General features: G+C 42.0%; 1 protein-coding gene and 1 long non-coding RNA gene across 11 annotated transcripts in view; one reads left to right on the top strand and one right to left on the bottom strand.

The window, feature by feature from the left end:
* LOC137534238 (uncharacterized) overlaps positions 1-16,835 on the top strand; it is a 372,799-nt gene that overhangs the window by 337,395 nt on the left and 18,569 nt on the right. The gene's annotated exons all lie outside the window — the stretch shown is intronic.
* Positions 13,513-16,835, bottom strand: part of PCGF5 (polycomb group ring finger 5) — a 147,844-nt gene continuing 144,521 nt past the window's right edge. For all 5 annotated transcript variants that reach the window (XM_068255640.1, XM_068255643.1, XM_068255644.1 and 2 more), the window contains exon 9: positions 13,513-16,254. In XM_068255640.1, coding sequence (XP_068111741.1) covers positions 16,207-16,254 — 48 coding nt within the window. In that variant the 3' untranslated portion in view covers positions 13,513-16,206. The remainder of the gene's footprint in view (positions 16,255-16,835) is intronic.

Here is a 16,835-nt window from a genome sequence, read left to right on the forward strand (position 1 = left end):
TCCCACGCTCGATCACCGCTATCCGTCGCGCCGTGCGCCCCCCCAGACCCCGTGCGCTGCCTGGCCAATCAGTGCTGAGGGGTGGTTCGGGACTCCCAATGGCATCCCGACGTCGGTGACGCCATGGCGACGGGGGAAGCCCTCCAGGAAATCCCGTTCTTTGAACGGGATTTCCTGATCGAAGCGGGCAGGGGGATGCCGCTGAGCAGCGGCTATCAATCGCTACATGATATAATAAAAAAAACAAAAAACTGCTGCGCTGCCTCCTGGCGGATTTTTTTATATCGCCAGGAGGGTTAAAAGGAAATAAATATGGCAACCTCCGTATAACTCTCTCTTCAGTTGTCCTTTAAAACCATCAATGTTTGTGTGGAGTTACACACAGAATGCACCTGGGTGCTGATGCTGAGCTTAGTGCATATGCTGGCTGTATTTTCTCTTGATTTATCAGGTCACCTGGATTGGGAGAAGGTTCAGGTATTGTGTCACTGAAATGTTTGAATAGCTGGACACAGATTTCACTAAACAAACCAGAGATTACCTTATCTTCCAGACTATAACGCAAGTAGAGAGAAAAGGTCCTTGCATCTCATGCTGGATACACACTTCTCACTCCCGCACTCGATGCGCCCGTCAATTCGCATTGACTCGGTTATTTCCAACATGTTCAATTCGTGTTTCGATGGATCGATAGGTCAATTTGGCATACTTTACATGTAAATCGACCTAACAATCATCGAAATGCTCTCGGAAATAGTCGACGGGCGCATCGAGTGCGGGAATGTGAAGTGTGTATCCAGCATAATAGTCCAAATACAGGGAGTTCCCGTCTTACAATTGCCTGCCGATACAAACTGCTGACCCACTGTGATGTCAGCGACTCCCTGTGCTGTCCCCGTGTCCCCCTGCACTGCCCCGGTGGTATGTATTGAGCAGCGGCAGCCACGTGTATCTCTCACCTGATCCTGGGAGCCCGCAATGATCAGCTGGTACTCCTCTCACTCGCTGACTCCTTCCCCTGGCACTATGGGAAAAAAGGAGCGAGAGGAGAAGCAACTGATGGCCGCGGGCTCCCAGGATCAGGTGAGAGTTACATGCGGCTGCCGCTGCTACTTACATTACACAGAGAGAGAGCAGGAGGACACCAAGGGAAAAGGACTCAATAATTGCGTACAAGAGGAATCGCTGCCGGGAGACTTGGGCGCAGGATACAGCCGGTATGGCTTATACTGCTGCTGCACAAGCTCCCGGTAACATTAAATACTATTCCCCCTCCAGCCCACCATGGATGGTGGGGAATGAAATAATTTGGCTTCTAGCAATTGCTGCAGGCTGAATTATAGTGTTTTATAAGTAACTTTAGCTCAGTCTTCTGACGGCGCTGAATTTACTCACTGTGCGCCGCTACAGCCGTAATTCCTATTACGGCCTATGGTGGCGCCGACTGCGCCCAAATCTCCTGCACTGAAATGAAAAAGTGTACGTCAATAATTAGGGGGAGAACATTTCCCAGACACCCCTGGACCATGGATGCACCAGGTTTAGTATACAGGATCTTCTCAAAAAATTAGCATACTGTGATAAAGTTCATTCTTTTCTGTAATGTACTGATAAACATTAGACTTTCATATATTTTAGATTCAAATACACACAACTGAAGTAGTTCAAGCCTTTTATTGTTTTAATATTGATGATTTTGGCATACAGCTCATGAAAACCCAAAATTCCTATCTCAAAAAATTAGCATATTTCATCCGACAAAAAAAAAGTTTTTAAAACAAAAAAAGTCAACCTTCAAATAATTATGTTCAGTTATGCACTCAATATTTGGTCGGGAATCCTTTTGCAGAAATGACTGCTTCAATGCGGCGTGGCATGGAAGCAATCAGCCTGTGGCACTGCTCAGGTGTTATGGAGGCCCAGGATGCTTCGATAGCGGCCTTAAGCTCGTCCAGAGTGTTGGGTCTTGCGTCTCTCAACTTTCTCTTCACAATATCCCACAGATTCTCTATGGGGTTCAGGTCAGGAGAGTTGGCAGGCCAATTGAGCACAGTAATACCATGGTCAGTAAACCATTTACCAGTGGTTTTGGCACTGTGAGCAGGTGCCAGGTCGTGCTGAAAAATGAAATCTTCATCTCCATAAAGCTTTTCAGCAGATGGAAGCATGAACCCACTTTTGAACTAGAAACAGCGGCAGAAGCGCCTGACCTGGGCTACAGAGAAGCAGCACTGGACTGTTGCTCAGTGGTCCAAAGTACTTTTTTCGGATGAAAGCAACTTTTACATGTCATTCGGAAATCAAGGTGCCAGAGTCTGGAGGAAGACTGGGGAGAGGGAAATGCCAAAATGCCTGAAGTCCAGTGTCAAGTATCCACAGTCACATGGGGTGCCATGTCAGCTGCTGGTGTTGGTCCACTGTGTTTTATCAAGGGCAGGGTCAATGCAGCTAGCTATCAGGAGATTTTGGAGCACTTCATGCTTCCATCTGCTGAAAAGCTTTATGGAGATGAAGATTTCATTTTTCAGCACAACCTGGCAACTGCTCACAGTGCCAAAACCACTGGTAAATGGTTTACTGACCATGGTATTACTGTGCTCAATTGGCCTGCCAACTCTCCTGACCTGAACCCCATAGAAAATCTGTGGGATATTGTGAAGAGAAAGCTGAGAGACGCAAGACCCAACACTCTGGATGAGCTTAAGGCCGCTATCGAAGCATCCTGGGCCTCCATAACACCTGAGCAGTGCCACAGGCTGATTGCCTCCATGCCACGCCGCATTGAAGCAGTCATTTCTGCAAAAGGATTCCCGACCAAGTATTGAGTGCATAACTGAACATAATTATTTGAAGGTTGACTTTTTTTTGTTTTAAAAACACTTTTCTTTTATTGGTCGGATGAAATATGCTAATTTTTTGAGATAGGAAATTTGTATTTTCATGAGCTGTATGCCAAAATCATCAATATTAAAACAATAAAAGGCTTGAACTACTTCAGTTGTGTGTATTTGAATCTAAAATATATGAAAGTCTAATGTTTATCAGTACATTACAGAAAATAATGAACTTTATCACAGTATGCTAATTTTTTGAGAAGATCCTGTAGATTTTTCCCCCTCTAAACCTAGGTGCATCTTATAGTTCTAAAATTATGGTGGTACTTTTGCATCATTTTGACACATAATTGAGTTTGGGGAATTTGCTGCAGAATGATGCTATATAGAGGGACAATCAGCACGATGTACCACCTAATCAACATAATTACACAATCTACTGTATTTGTTTGGGGAGGAAGGCATATGCTGCCTAATTATGTTGTTTGAGGGATATGCCGGCTTGGTTAACCAGATTTAGGGTCTAAAAGCCATGCAATTATTTTATAGGCTTTTATTTTAGCAAGATTTAATTATGCAAGTTTTCAGGGAACTAGTCCCCTTCTTCAGGCATATTTCCAGGTGTTAGCTGAAGTAAAACACTGATGCAGGTAAATAGTAAACACATAGATGGCAGTTGTGCTGGTTACTGTTTAGCAGTTAGATGTCAGGTGATCAGCAGGCTGGAGCCAGTGGTTAACATCTTAAAGAGGAACTCCAGCCTAAACAAACATACTGTCATTAAGTTACATTAGTTATGTTAATTAAAATAGATAGGTAATATAATCTCTTACCCACACTGTTTTAAAAGAACAGGCAAATGTTTGATTTCATGATTACAGCCATCTTTTTGGTTGAAAGGAGGTGACAGGGAGCATGAGACATAGTTCCAACTGCCCTGTGTCCTGAGCACCTCTCCCAGTTGCTAGGCAACGTGAATAACAACATAGGAAATCCCATCATGCACAGCATGAGGGAAAAAAGCCTGGGCTTTTTTTCTTTTATGGGTGGAGCTTACCTAAAAATGATGCTTTGGTAAGAACAAAGTTCTGATGCTGTGAAACTGTTAAAGAAACACCAAGCCTTTTCAGTTCTGCTGAGTAGATTTTTAGTCCGGAGGTTCACTTTAAGATTGTATGCTCTCTTACTAGGTCTCATATGGCTGTTTGTATAGTAAATCTGGAAAAGCACCCATGTACAAAGAGAAAAGTTGTGCCACGACCAAAGTTCCTTTTGTACCTCCTAGAGGCCAGAATTCTTATTGATTGGAATGCTCAGCAGCAACAAGTACCGTAATTAAAAACTCTTATTGCAAAGAATGAGGCTACTCTCACAGTGGTAATTTGCAAAACACACGCGTTAAAATGATAAAGACTTTAATGCAATGCCTTCATGCAGCGAGTTAGAATAAAGCGATCCACTACTAGAATTGTGAGTTGACATACAGAATAATACTGCAACGCAACTGACCTCTGTGAACTAGGCCTTAAAAGTGAACACGCCGAATCCAGCGCAGGAGACTTGGGCGCAGCCGGCGCCACCATAGGCCGTAATAGGAATTACGGCTATAGCGGCCCACAGGGAGTAACTTCAGCGCCGTCAGAAGACGAAGCTGAAGCTACTTTTAAAACACTATAATTCGGCCTCCAGCAATTGCTGGAAGCCGAATTATTTCATTACCCAGTATCCATGGCAGCCTGGAGGGGGAATAGTATTTAATGCGGCCGGGAACTTGTGCAGCAGCAGCAGGATCAGCCATACCAGCTGTATCCTGCGCCCAAGTCTCCCACGCCAATTCCTCTCGTATGCCTTAAAAGGGATAACATAGAATAAGGTTGGGCAGACAGCAATAGCCTGCCGTTCTGTTCACAAAAGGCAAGATCAGATTAGGTCAAATAAGAAATTTGCTAAGAGGGAGTACCTAGGAAGAGTTTTTCTGCACAGATTTAGCACATTTTGTACAGTGGGTTGCAAAAGTATTCAGGCCCCCTTGAAGTTTTCCACATTTTGTCACATTACTGCCACAAACCTGCATCAATTTTATTGGAATTCCACGTGAAAGACCAATACAAAGTGGTGTACATGTGAGAAGTGGAACGAAAATCATACATCATTCCAAACATTTTTTACAAATAAATAACTGCAAAGTGAGGTGTGCGTAATTATTCGGCCCCCTGAGTCAATACTTTGTAGAACCACCTTTTGCTGCAATTACAGCTGCCAGTCTTTTAGGGTATGTCTCTACCAGCTTTGCACATCTAGAGACTGAAATCCTTGCCCATTCTTCTTTGCAAAACAGCTCCAGCTCAGTCAGATTAGATGGACAGCGTTTGTGAACAGCAGTTTTCATATCTTGCCACAGATTCTTGATTGGATTTAGTTCTGGACTTTGACTGGGCCATTGTAACACATAGATATGTTTTGTTTTAAACAATTCCATTGTTGCCCTGGCTTTATGTTTAGGGTCATTGTCCTGCTGGAAGGTGAACCTTGCCCCAGTCTCAAGTCTTTTGCAGTCTCCAAGAGATTTTCTCCCATGTTTGCCCTGTGTTTGGCTCCATCCATCTTCCCATCAACTCTGACCAGCTTCCCTGTCCCTGCTGAAGAGATGCACCCCCCGAGCATGATGCTGCCACCACCATATTTGACAGTGGGGATGGTGTGTTCAGAGTGATGTGAAGTGTTAGTTTTCCGCCACACATAGCGTTTTGCATTTTGGCCAAGAAGTTTCATTTTGGTCTCATCTGACCAGAGCACCTTCTTCCACATGTTTGCTGTGTCCCCCAAATGGCTTGTGGCAAACTGCAAACAGGACTTCTTATGCTTTCTGTTAACAATGTCTTTCTTCTTGCCACTCTTCCATAAAGGCCAACTTTGTACAGTGCATGACTAATAGTTGTCCTATGGACAGAGTCTCGCACCTGAGCTGTAGATCTCTGCAGCTCGTCCAGAGTCACCATGGGCCTCTTGACTGCATTTCTGATCAGCGCTTTCCTTGTTCGGCCTGTGAGTTTAGGTGGATGGCCTTGTCTTGGTAGGTTTACAGTTGTGCCATACTCCTTCCATTTCTGAATGATCGCTTGAACAGTGCTCCGTGGGATGTTCAAGGCTTTGGAAATCTTTTTGTAGCCTAAGCCTGCTTTAAATTTCTCAATAACTTGATCCCTGACCTGTCTTGTGTGTTCTTTGGACTTCACGTTGTTGTTGCTCCCAAGATTCTCTTAGACAACCTCTGAGGCCCTCACACAGCAGCTGTATTTGTACTGACATTAGATTACACACAGGTGCACTCTATTTAGTCATTAGCACTCATCAGGCAATGTCTATAGGCAACTGACTGCACTCAGATCAAAGGGGGCCGAATAATTATGCACACACCACTTTGCAGTTATTGATTTGTAAAACATGTTTGAAATCATTTATGATTTTCGTTAAACTTCTCACGTGTACACCACTTTGTGTTGGTCTTTCAGGTGGAATTCCAATAAAATTGATTCATGTTTGTGGCAGTAATATGACAAAATGTGGAAAACTTCAAGGGGGCCGAATACTTTTGCAACCCACTGTATCTACCTTCAATGTGTGTGATGGTGAAATCAGCTGTAGAACTTCCCAGGGTAACCAAATGTAGATATCCTCCTTTTAGGCATTTGAAACATCGGCTGGCACTTAGTCACATGGCCCTGGGTCATTCCATGGCATTAGGGTGATGTTTGTATATGACCCCTGATGTTTGGCTGCTGATCATAAGGCAACCTTCATACTTTATTGGTTGCCGTTTTGACACGGGAATGTAATGGATGCCGATAATGAGCCCTATTGAAGGTTTCCTTGGTTATGATTTAAATACTAGTTTTAATGTGACCTTAAAAAGGTAATGTGACTTCAGGGCACTGTACATGTACAATGGAATAATGAATAACCAATTGGTATTTGCTTACCTTGTCTATGAGGCTGTCTTTGTACTATTTGTGGCATCTTGCCCATCTGACATGGCAGTGTGAAAGTGTTGATCATGTCACTCGCTTTATTGGTACGTGGGCTATTGGCTGATGCGATGACTGTGTGACCCGCTATGGGTACATGGCCAGAAAATGCTGATTTGTAGAGACACTTAACATTACAATGACATGGAGCAAAATACTATGTGGCCTGACTGGCTAACACCTCGATTTGTAATTAGTTAATTTGCTCATATGGCTGAATGATAGGGGTGCATTGGACAATTTTACCTCTTAAATGCAGTATGAATAGGCAATATATTATAAATACTATGAAGGTATTTTTCAGGTAAGCTCTCATACTACATGGAAATGATAAAACTGGTGGATCAAAATGGGATGTGTATGTACCCTTACGCCACATTCCCAGTGGGACGCTGTGTTCCATGGATAACAGGAACACAACAGCACTAAAAAGTCATATCGCATGTTCAGGCCGCGTTGTGAAGCATACAGTCAATGAAGTGTGCTTCACTTTTACTGTTAAAATGCGCATTTTGCGGCATTACCTTACCGCGACCTGTTGTACTGCAATGCACTCGCCACACAGTGAACATCACATAGGTGGTGCATTGTAGCACAGTAAGCAGCAGCATTTTACAAAGAGCCATTTACACTGTACTGTACCACTGTGAACGGGGGCTTAATTTTTTTCTTAAAGGAGAGAGAGCTTCAGTTGTGCTCATCAGTTTACATTTCCAGCCAGAGTTTATGATTTCTTATCAATGGTTATCAAACAAAATTTTCTTTCACTCATGGCTAGTGGTTGGCTGAAGCCAATTATGGTCAAACTGTGTTTACTCTTTTTTCCATTAGAATCACTACACAAGCTACCCTGATCAAAAGTTTACGTACCCAGTTCTTAATACCATGTATTGACCCCTTTAACATCACTGAAAGTTTAAAATCGTCTCTTCTCTGACAGTGAAGCTGCACCTACTTCCAGGCAAATAGTCTCCAGTTCTTGTAAATTCTTGGGCTGTCTTGCATGAACTGCACATTTGAGGTCTTCCCAGAGTGGCTCAATGATATTGAGGTCAGGAGACGGAGATGGCAACTCCAGAACCTTCACTTTTGTTGATGTAGCCAACGACAGGTTGACTTGGCCTTATGTTTTGGATCAATGTCATGTTGGGATATCCAAGTACGTTCCATGCTCAGCTTCTTGGCTGATGAGTGCAAATTTACCTCCAGTATTTTCTGATTCATATTGCCATCAATTCTGACCAAATTTCCTGTGACTTTGTAGCTTCACATTCCCAAATCCTCAGCGATCCACCACCATGTTTCACAGTAGGAATGTTGTACGTTTCATCATAGGCCTTCTTGACAGCTCTCCAAATGTAGCATTTATGGTTGTGGGCAAAAATGTCAATTTTAGTCTTCTCAATCCTAATGACTTTGTGCCAGACGTTTTGAGGCTGGTCTCTGTGCCGATTGGCATATTGTAAGCGGGATACTTTGTGGCATTTGCTCAGTAATTGTTTTATTCTGGCAACTCGACCACGCAGCCCATCTTTCTTCATGTACCTCCTTATTGTGAAACTGCCACACCACATTTTTTTTTAGAGTTCTGTATTTCACCTAAAGTTTTGTGGGGTTTTCCTTGCATCCCAAACTATTTTTCTGGCAGTTTTGGCTAAAATTTTAGTTGGTCTACCTGACTGCATTTTGGTTTTAACAGAACCTATAATTTTCCACTTCTTAGAGTTTGAACACGACTGGCATTCTCAGTTCCTTGGATATTTTCTTATAGCCATTTCCTGTTTTATAGAGTTCAACTACCTTTTATTGCAGATCCTTTGACATTTCTTTTGATTTCAACATGACTTATAATCTGAAAAACATCAGTGCAGCACTGGATGAAAGATGCAAGGGTCCATGTTAGGAGTTAGAAACTAATGGCCTTTTATACACAATCACTTATTACATGCAAACAGATTACAGGTGAAGATGGTGTGAAAGAGGCCTAAAAGGTAACCAAGACGTTGTGTTTTAGGGGACGTTAAGGTCGCATAACTTGCCCCTGATGCAACGCATGGTGGTGTTGAAGTTGGACGTCAGATTGAGCCGCATTATGCGGCTCTTGGTGCGCCGTTTACGTTCTATCCTGGGAAGTCCGGATCTTTTCAATGATCAAAGATCCGGATCTTTGAACTGAATCTTTGAATCATTTTACTAGGGAAGCAAGAAGCAGGGGTGCAGCAGAGTGAGAGGTGCAGGAGAATGAAGGCACATTGAGGGTGCTAATGGGGAAGGGAGAGATGCAGCAGGAAGATTGTGCTTGTGCACAGAAGCTGCAGTTCCTGTTTCTTCCAGACATCCACTGTGAACCAAATCGTTCATTGTGATGATCCGGATGATTCGACTCACAAAAGATCCGGATCAAAGATCCGATTAGTTCATGATCTGGACAACACTACAGTGCAGTGAATATTAATTAGCCATGTGGCTAGGAACAATAGTGGACTCTCCCCTTACTGTGCATGTGCAAACAGTCTAACGCAGCTAAAACCACCTATAAAAACGCACAGCATGCTGCACTTTCATTGAATGTCCAGCGTTACACTGTAATGCAACGTGGGCACTGTGAACAGCCCATTGATTTTTCATTACTGTGAGTTGGGCGGCGTTACAGGCTGCTCTAACGTGTGCCTGTAACGTCCCACTGTGAAAGCAGCCTTAAAGGGAACCTTAACCGGCGGGGAAAAATAAATTCACCTACCTGGGGGCTTTCCCAAGCCTCCTGCAGCCGTCCTGTGCCCGCGCCGGTCCTTCGGTGGCCTCCGGTCTCCCTCCGCCGCTAAGTTTTGTTTTCAGCAGACTGCCAGTCGTCCTCCGGCAAAGCGTCCTCTTCTTCCGTATTCCTCGTCGTAAAGAGCCGTAAAGCGCGTCCGCATGATGCGTTTGGCGTCATGCGGACACGCTTTACGGCTCTTTACGACGGGGAATGCGGAAGAAGAGGACGCTTTGCCGGAGGACGACTGGCGGTCGGCCGAAAACGAAACTTAGCGGCGGAGGGAGACCGGAGGCCACCGAAGGACAAGCGCGGGCACAGGATGGCTGCAGGAGGCTTGGGAAAGCCCCCAGATAAGTTAATTTATTTTTCCCCGCCGGTTAAGGTTCCCTTTAACCACTTCCCCTCCCCAGGAGAAGAAACTATGTCCCTGCAAGTTCCCATAACTTCTTGCAGGGGCATAGCTATCATGTCCCTCCCTGCTGCATGTTACCGCTCACCTCCCCCCCCCCCCACCCACGCTCCTTCCTGCTGCTGATTGTTAGCCGCTAGATCAATGAATGGGAACTGTGTTCCCACTCTTTGATCTAAGTCCCTATGTGAATGACTGCAGCCGTCTATGAGATGGCCCCGCCATTCACAAAGACCGCCCACGCATCACTTCCTCCATGCGTAGTAATACTTTGCATAAAAGTCAGCAGCGAGGACATTTTGTGGCCAAGAAGTAAAATTGCATCTATTTTCAATTTTTTTTTTATTTATTTTTATTTACAAATAAAAATATATATAAATACATAAATAGTTACCTTAAGGACTGAACTTTTTTCAATATGTATGTAAGGAGGGTATACTACTGTTACTTTATAAATTATGGGCTTGTAATTAGGGATGACATAAAACTGAAAAAAATTCACCTGTATTTCCAAATAAAATATTGGCGGCAAACATTGTAAAATTTTAAACGTTGCAATAATCGGGACAAATTGGCAAATAAAATGTGTTTAATAGTAGTAGCATGTATTATTTTAAAAACTATAATAGCCAAAAACTGAGGAATAATAAAGGTTTTCCATTATTTTTATTATTATTCCCTTGACATTTTTTTTAAGGGGAAAAACCCTTCAAGGATGGTCAGAAATGCTAATATCAGTTTCCGCCAAAAATCCACTTTCCACTATTACCACAACAATTCCAGCATTCCGATACGGATTTTCACAGTAATTTCAGCCGATTTAAACATTGATTTTCTCAAAAACTACAAGGTCTTTTTGAAATATTTGTTTTCCTCCTGTTTCCACATGTGTGTTTAACAGTCCCTGAAAATTAGGTGCTTCTAGCACCTATGGTGGCTTTGCTATTAACCTCTAAAGTCTGCATCATACCACATTTCGGTAATGCAAAATTTCTGCATTTTAAATTACAATCAACAGCGGCCAACTTTGGCGGTTAATAGCAAAGCCCCTGTAGGTTCTAGAAACGCCACATTTTCAGGGGATGCTAAGCAGAAAAGTGGAAACAAGAGGAAAAAAACTTTTAAAAAGACCTTGTAGTTTTTGAGAAAATTGATAAAGTTGGAAGAAATTTCCCCAAAAATCCGCCTACCGCACTTCCATTACCGATTTCCGATGCGAAAATGCAATTTCCGATCGCAAATGCAGAAATTGTATTTCCGCGGAATTCGAACGAGCATTCCTAATTCCAAATCACCAGGGTATGTAAACTTTTGATCAGGGTCATTTGTGTAGTGATGATTTAACCACTTAAGTCTATCTGGACGGATATATCCGTCCAGATAGACTGTGCTGCTGCCGCTGAGTGAGGCGCGCGATTCCGCTGCCTGCTGAATATAATTCCCATTCACCGATTTAAGTCCCCCGCAGCAAAACCGACGCTTTCTAAGCAGAGAGCGCAGTATTTCTGCCCCAAAAAAAAAACTTTTACAGCCTCCTTATAGTTCCTGGTAGCATGATCGTACGTTCCAGGACTTTCACTGTTGCCATCTTGTGGCCAAATAGTTAACTGCACCCACATACATTTTTTAAATAATTAATTACATTATTACATCTAAAATTAGCCGTTTACCTCCCAAACTAAAATTACCCAAATACATTTTATTTTTGTTAAAAATAAATAAAATTACAATTAAAAAAAAATACATAAATAGTTACCTAAGGGTCTGAACTTTAAATATTTAAATATACATGTCAAGAGAGTATCTTATTAATTTTTTTAAAATTAAAAGCTTGTAAATCGTGATGGACGCAAATTGAAAAAATGCACCTTTATTTCTAAATAAAATATCAGCGCCATAAATTGTGATAGGGACATAATTTAAACGGTGTAATAAGCGGGAGAAATGGGCAAATAAACATGGTCTTTAATTACGGTTACATGTATTAATTTCAAACTATAATGGCCAAAAACTGAGAAATAATGATTTTTTTCCCCTTTCTTTGTTAATCTTCCTGTTAAAAAATAATTCTTAGCAAAATGTACTACCCAAAGAAAGCCTAATTAGTGGCAGAAAAAAAACAAGATATAGATCAATTGATTGTGATAAGTAGCGATAGAGTTGTTGGCGAATTAATGGGAGGTGAACGTTGCTCGGATGCATACGATTTTTGACACTGTAGGCTGAAGTGGTTAAAGATTAAACACAGTTGTGAAATGCTTCAGCCAACCACTAACCATGGGTGTAATAAATCACATTTTAACCAGGGTATGTAAACTTATGAAGCTGCACTGCTTTGTCACCAATTTCTAGTTGCACACCTCAGTTCACATACAGTTGGCTACACCCAATTTTAGTGCATACCGCGCAGTTGCCTTACCACTGGTGCCCTGAAAATTCTGAGGTCCTGGCAATGCAGAGCATCAGCTTTCAGCCACACCCCTGGCACTCTCAGCAGGCAAACAATGGCAGACTCCACATTTTTATCTCATTAGATTCATGTAATAGAGCTGCAAAAGTCAGTAAATGGAAAGCGGATTACCAGAATGTATTTTATTGATTTGAATAGAACTGGGAAAACAGTCATAATAATACAATATCAATACAAATACCATATGGTAGGCTAAAAACAAAACAGTTTTGGGTAGACATAAAAGAAAATATTGCTCAGAACATGACAATGTACACAATTCCCTATAAAGAGAGAACCCACAAGTTGTCAGCATCTTCAAATGAGGAGTATTGTTTTAAAGCGATCAGGTCGTGAATTTGCTCTAATCTATATAGTTAATAAAGTTGCACACACTCTGAATTACTAAGTACTCTTCTGCAATCTCCTGTGGGAATATAGTAAGTACTCCAGCCAACCTGTCTGATGTGGACTGCAACCCTTAGGGCCAGTTTCCATTACATGCGGTGCGGCTACATAGAAGCATTGCACCGCAGACTAACTGAAACCAATGCACGGCAATGGAACGGCTTCCGATGCATGCTGATTATGCATAGCGGAATGATCCGAGAACCTGCAGCATGCTGCAGATTCTCACACGCCCGCATCCGCGTCCCATCTTCTCCATTCTCTTCCGCATCAGGAGAGGCGGAAGTGACGCGGATGGAAGTGGAAGCAATGTGTTAGCCACATCGCATCCCCATTCGCTAGTGGAAACAGGCCCTTAGGGCTCATTTCCACGGACAGTTGAACTGTGTGCTTGGCGAGCAGTTACCAGGCAGCAATGAGCAGTTGTGAGAGTTTGAGAGGCTTTTCACTGCCTATCAACTGCCTGTGAAAATACCTTTTGAATTAAACTGGTGGAACTCAATGAGTGCATTTTCAAGCTGCATACATTTGCATACATTTACATTAAAATTTGCATAATTCTGCAGCAACTCAGACTTATTTGCATCTCATTGACTAGCTCCATCAATGACATGCTACTAGTTTTGAGTTGATATTTTTTTTTTTTTATTTATATTTTTAACTTTAATTGCAGACCAAGAAAATGTGGTTCAGTAACTGATCATTTTAATTGGTCTAATTTCAACATCAACCAAAAATAATAAGCATCGCTTTGACCAGGTCTACTCTCCTATAGATTCCAGCAAGCTTCTACAAGACCACTTTAAAAGAGGGTTCACCCTTACATCTAAAGAAAACAACTGCAGTTATCCACGGACGATTTTTCACGTGCGTCAACCTTGGTCAGGTGTAAGCCTTGGGAATTGCGCACTGTGTGAGAAATATTATGTTGCAGGGTTCCCCCCACATGCAAAAACCATATTTAAATATGAACAGACCCATTGATTAACATGGGCTGCTGCATCTAATGCGATTCTGCATGCGGGGAAACCACGCGCAATCCTCTCAAGTGCAACCCCTACCTCTCTTTTAAGCCTGGTACACACCATGCAATTTCCCATCAGATAGAAAACAATCGGAAATCCGATCGGATCTGTCAGAAATTTTCTGATCACTTCTATGCAAATCGATCAGATCGGACCTGCCGGAAATTATCTATAATCATCCGACATGAAATTGCATGGTGTGTACCAGGCTTAAGGAAATGCACCATCAATCCAGTTTTAGATCAGAATAAAACTTTCATACATGTTAAACTCTTGACTTTATTTACAAAATGTGCCACGGTAAAAACAAAAACATATTTCACCTTCAGCATCATTCTTAAAAAAAATTAAGATTTTTTTTCTCAAAAGGAACTGGCACAATGCAAAAACTTCACTTACTCTTTAATAGTTACAAAATATATTTTAACTGAAAATAACTTATAAAAATATACTTCCTGACATCAAGTCCCTTCTTCAATGTGCTAGTGCAAGGAATTTGGTCATATTACTGTGTAAGTCATTAACCGATATATATATAGAGAACATCTTCTATAGTCATACTTTGTATAACTTTGTGGTTATTTTTCTTTTTTTAACAAGGCATCTTTATAGAATTATATCTCTCCGCTTATTATTTTTCTGGTCAAAGATAGATAGGTAAGAAAATATACTAACGTGACTAGACAAGTAGTAAATAACTGTATTATGGATAACTGCTCACAGTGGGCATACTGTACACATAGATAAACAAGAGATTGTTTCATATTATGTATCATACTACAATGAGGCACAGGTTTCTTTAGAACAAGACTACTAAGAGCTTCTAGTCTACCCTTTTTTGTTTTAAAAAAATGTTTACATAAAAGGAAAGAAAACCAATAGTAAACAGCTGGAAATGCATAAAAATAACTTATGCAATATATCATTAAGGAACAAAAGGAAATTGTTGACCACAGTTTTGCATGCAGCTCTGACTTCTTTGCATTTTATCAGCGTTATTCAATAACTTATAGGAAGTGGAAGCCCAATGAGTATAAATGTTTTGCAAAAACAAAAAAAGCAAAAAATAAAGTGATGGCTGAAAGCTAACGTTATTAGGTAGATTATTTTTTCTTATCTTCCCACTTGTAAGTGCAAATAAGAATGTCTTTAGCAGGGTACACATGTACGATGAATGTCACCTCTGAGTGACCGATTGGACAGAGTTCTGTACAGACGAGTCTTTGGCCTCCGGCCTAGCAACACATTCTGTTGCTAAGGAGGGCCGATGCAGTGGGCAGGGCAAGGGCCAGAGCCATTCCCTCTGCTGAGTCAATCAAGCAAGGCATTGAGGGGTGGATGAGGCTGCTTTTACACATGCCAGATTTAGTAGAGATGGATGATTGGTTATCAGTTCTTCATCGCTCAGTGAATTAGGGAACCTGAGTGGAAATGGTTTATGTAAGTTGTATTGTGTAGTTTACAGACAACAGGTCTATTAGTAAAAGCCCATTGTAGATATACAATATCTACCATTTACCACCCCGCCTTAGTGCCCTAGATATTAGCTCAGATCTCAGCAGACATCAAATCTAATATCCCTCTCCCTGCGCTACAGCCTCATGTTTTGTACTGCTAGATGCAGAACCAAGCTGTGGCGCCTCACTCGTGTTTCTCCTGCCTGTGACCCCCCAGGTTCCGGGGGGGGGGGGGGGGGGTTAACAAGCTTGTACTGCATACATAAAAAACGATAATAGGGAAAACTAGCAATGCCTAAACCGGAGTGGAGATACAGAGCCAGCCTATCAGTCTAAACATCTAGAAACATTTCACATTAAACTGTTGACACAAAGAAACGTTAGCTCTAGACCACTTTTTGACTGTAGTACTTGAACAAAAAAAAAATTTTGTAAGCAGTTTGTCAGTTAAACATATTCAATGTCAAAGTGTCCATACCCAGCAAAGCTAGATCTAGTTTCTAAAATGTTCAGCTAAGAACCGTTACACACGAGGGCGTGTTGTACCTCTAATGCGGCTGATGGATCATCAGAAAAAACGCAGCAGTACAGTATTCTGTCCAGTCCGAAGAGCTGGGGTATGCAGCATGTTCATACCATACTGGGGAGTCTGGAGAGGACTAGCACTTGGCTTCAGAACATTGAACTAGAGACACTAGTGGCAAGTTAGAGAGAGATCACATCCATATTGCATGCTGGGAATAGATGGCGTCAGTCTAGTCCATGAATTAGCCACATCCATTCATTGTGCAATCTGTCGATGAGTAAACATAGTGCAGACTTCTTCTCAGTGTTCTCTGACCCATTAACCGAAGTCAATTCTTGGCCGATATTGCAGTACCATTGGATAAGACTGAAAAAAATAAAGATAGATTATCGTTCATGTCTGTAACACATATTGTAATATTGTACACACATTAAAGGTGTCATAAAGGCACAGGTAAGCCATGAATCACTTCATCCTATACAATAAAGCCTAAACTGTCCCTGCATCATCCACTTTCAGTGTCTGTCCGTGGCTTTTTTGTACTGCGCATGTGCGCAGTACAGTCAGCCGTTGAGACGGGAGGTCGGGCCAGGGAGCAGGGCGGCCGGGTGCACGCGTGCGCACTGACTGGCGGTGCTAATTTCACTACCTAGAGCCTGTTTTTAAATGGGCTTAGGTAGCCTAGTAATATAAATGTTCTCTCCTAACAGTTTACTGTACGACTTGTGACCTCACACATGAGGTTGTGGACTGCAGTTTTCTTTCACAGTAAAAACTGTTGTACGTTATCTGAAGACTGGTATCCATTTAAAGAGAAATTCCGACCAAGAATTGAACTTTATCCCAATCAGTAGCTGTTGATACCCCCTTTTAAATGAGAAATCTATTCCTTTTCACAAACAGACCATCAGTGGGCGCTGTATGACTGATATGGTGAAACCCCTCCC

The sequence above is a fragment of the Hyperolius riggenbachi genome, chromosome 10, assembly GCF_040937935.1.
Source record: "Hyperolius riggenbachi isolate aHypRig1 chromosome 10, aHypRig1.pri, whole genome shotgun sequence".
NCBI classification, from domain to species: domain Eukaryota; kingdom Metazoa; phylum Chordata; class Amphibia; order Anura; family Hyperoliidae; genus Hyperolius; species Hyperolius riggenbachi.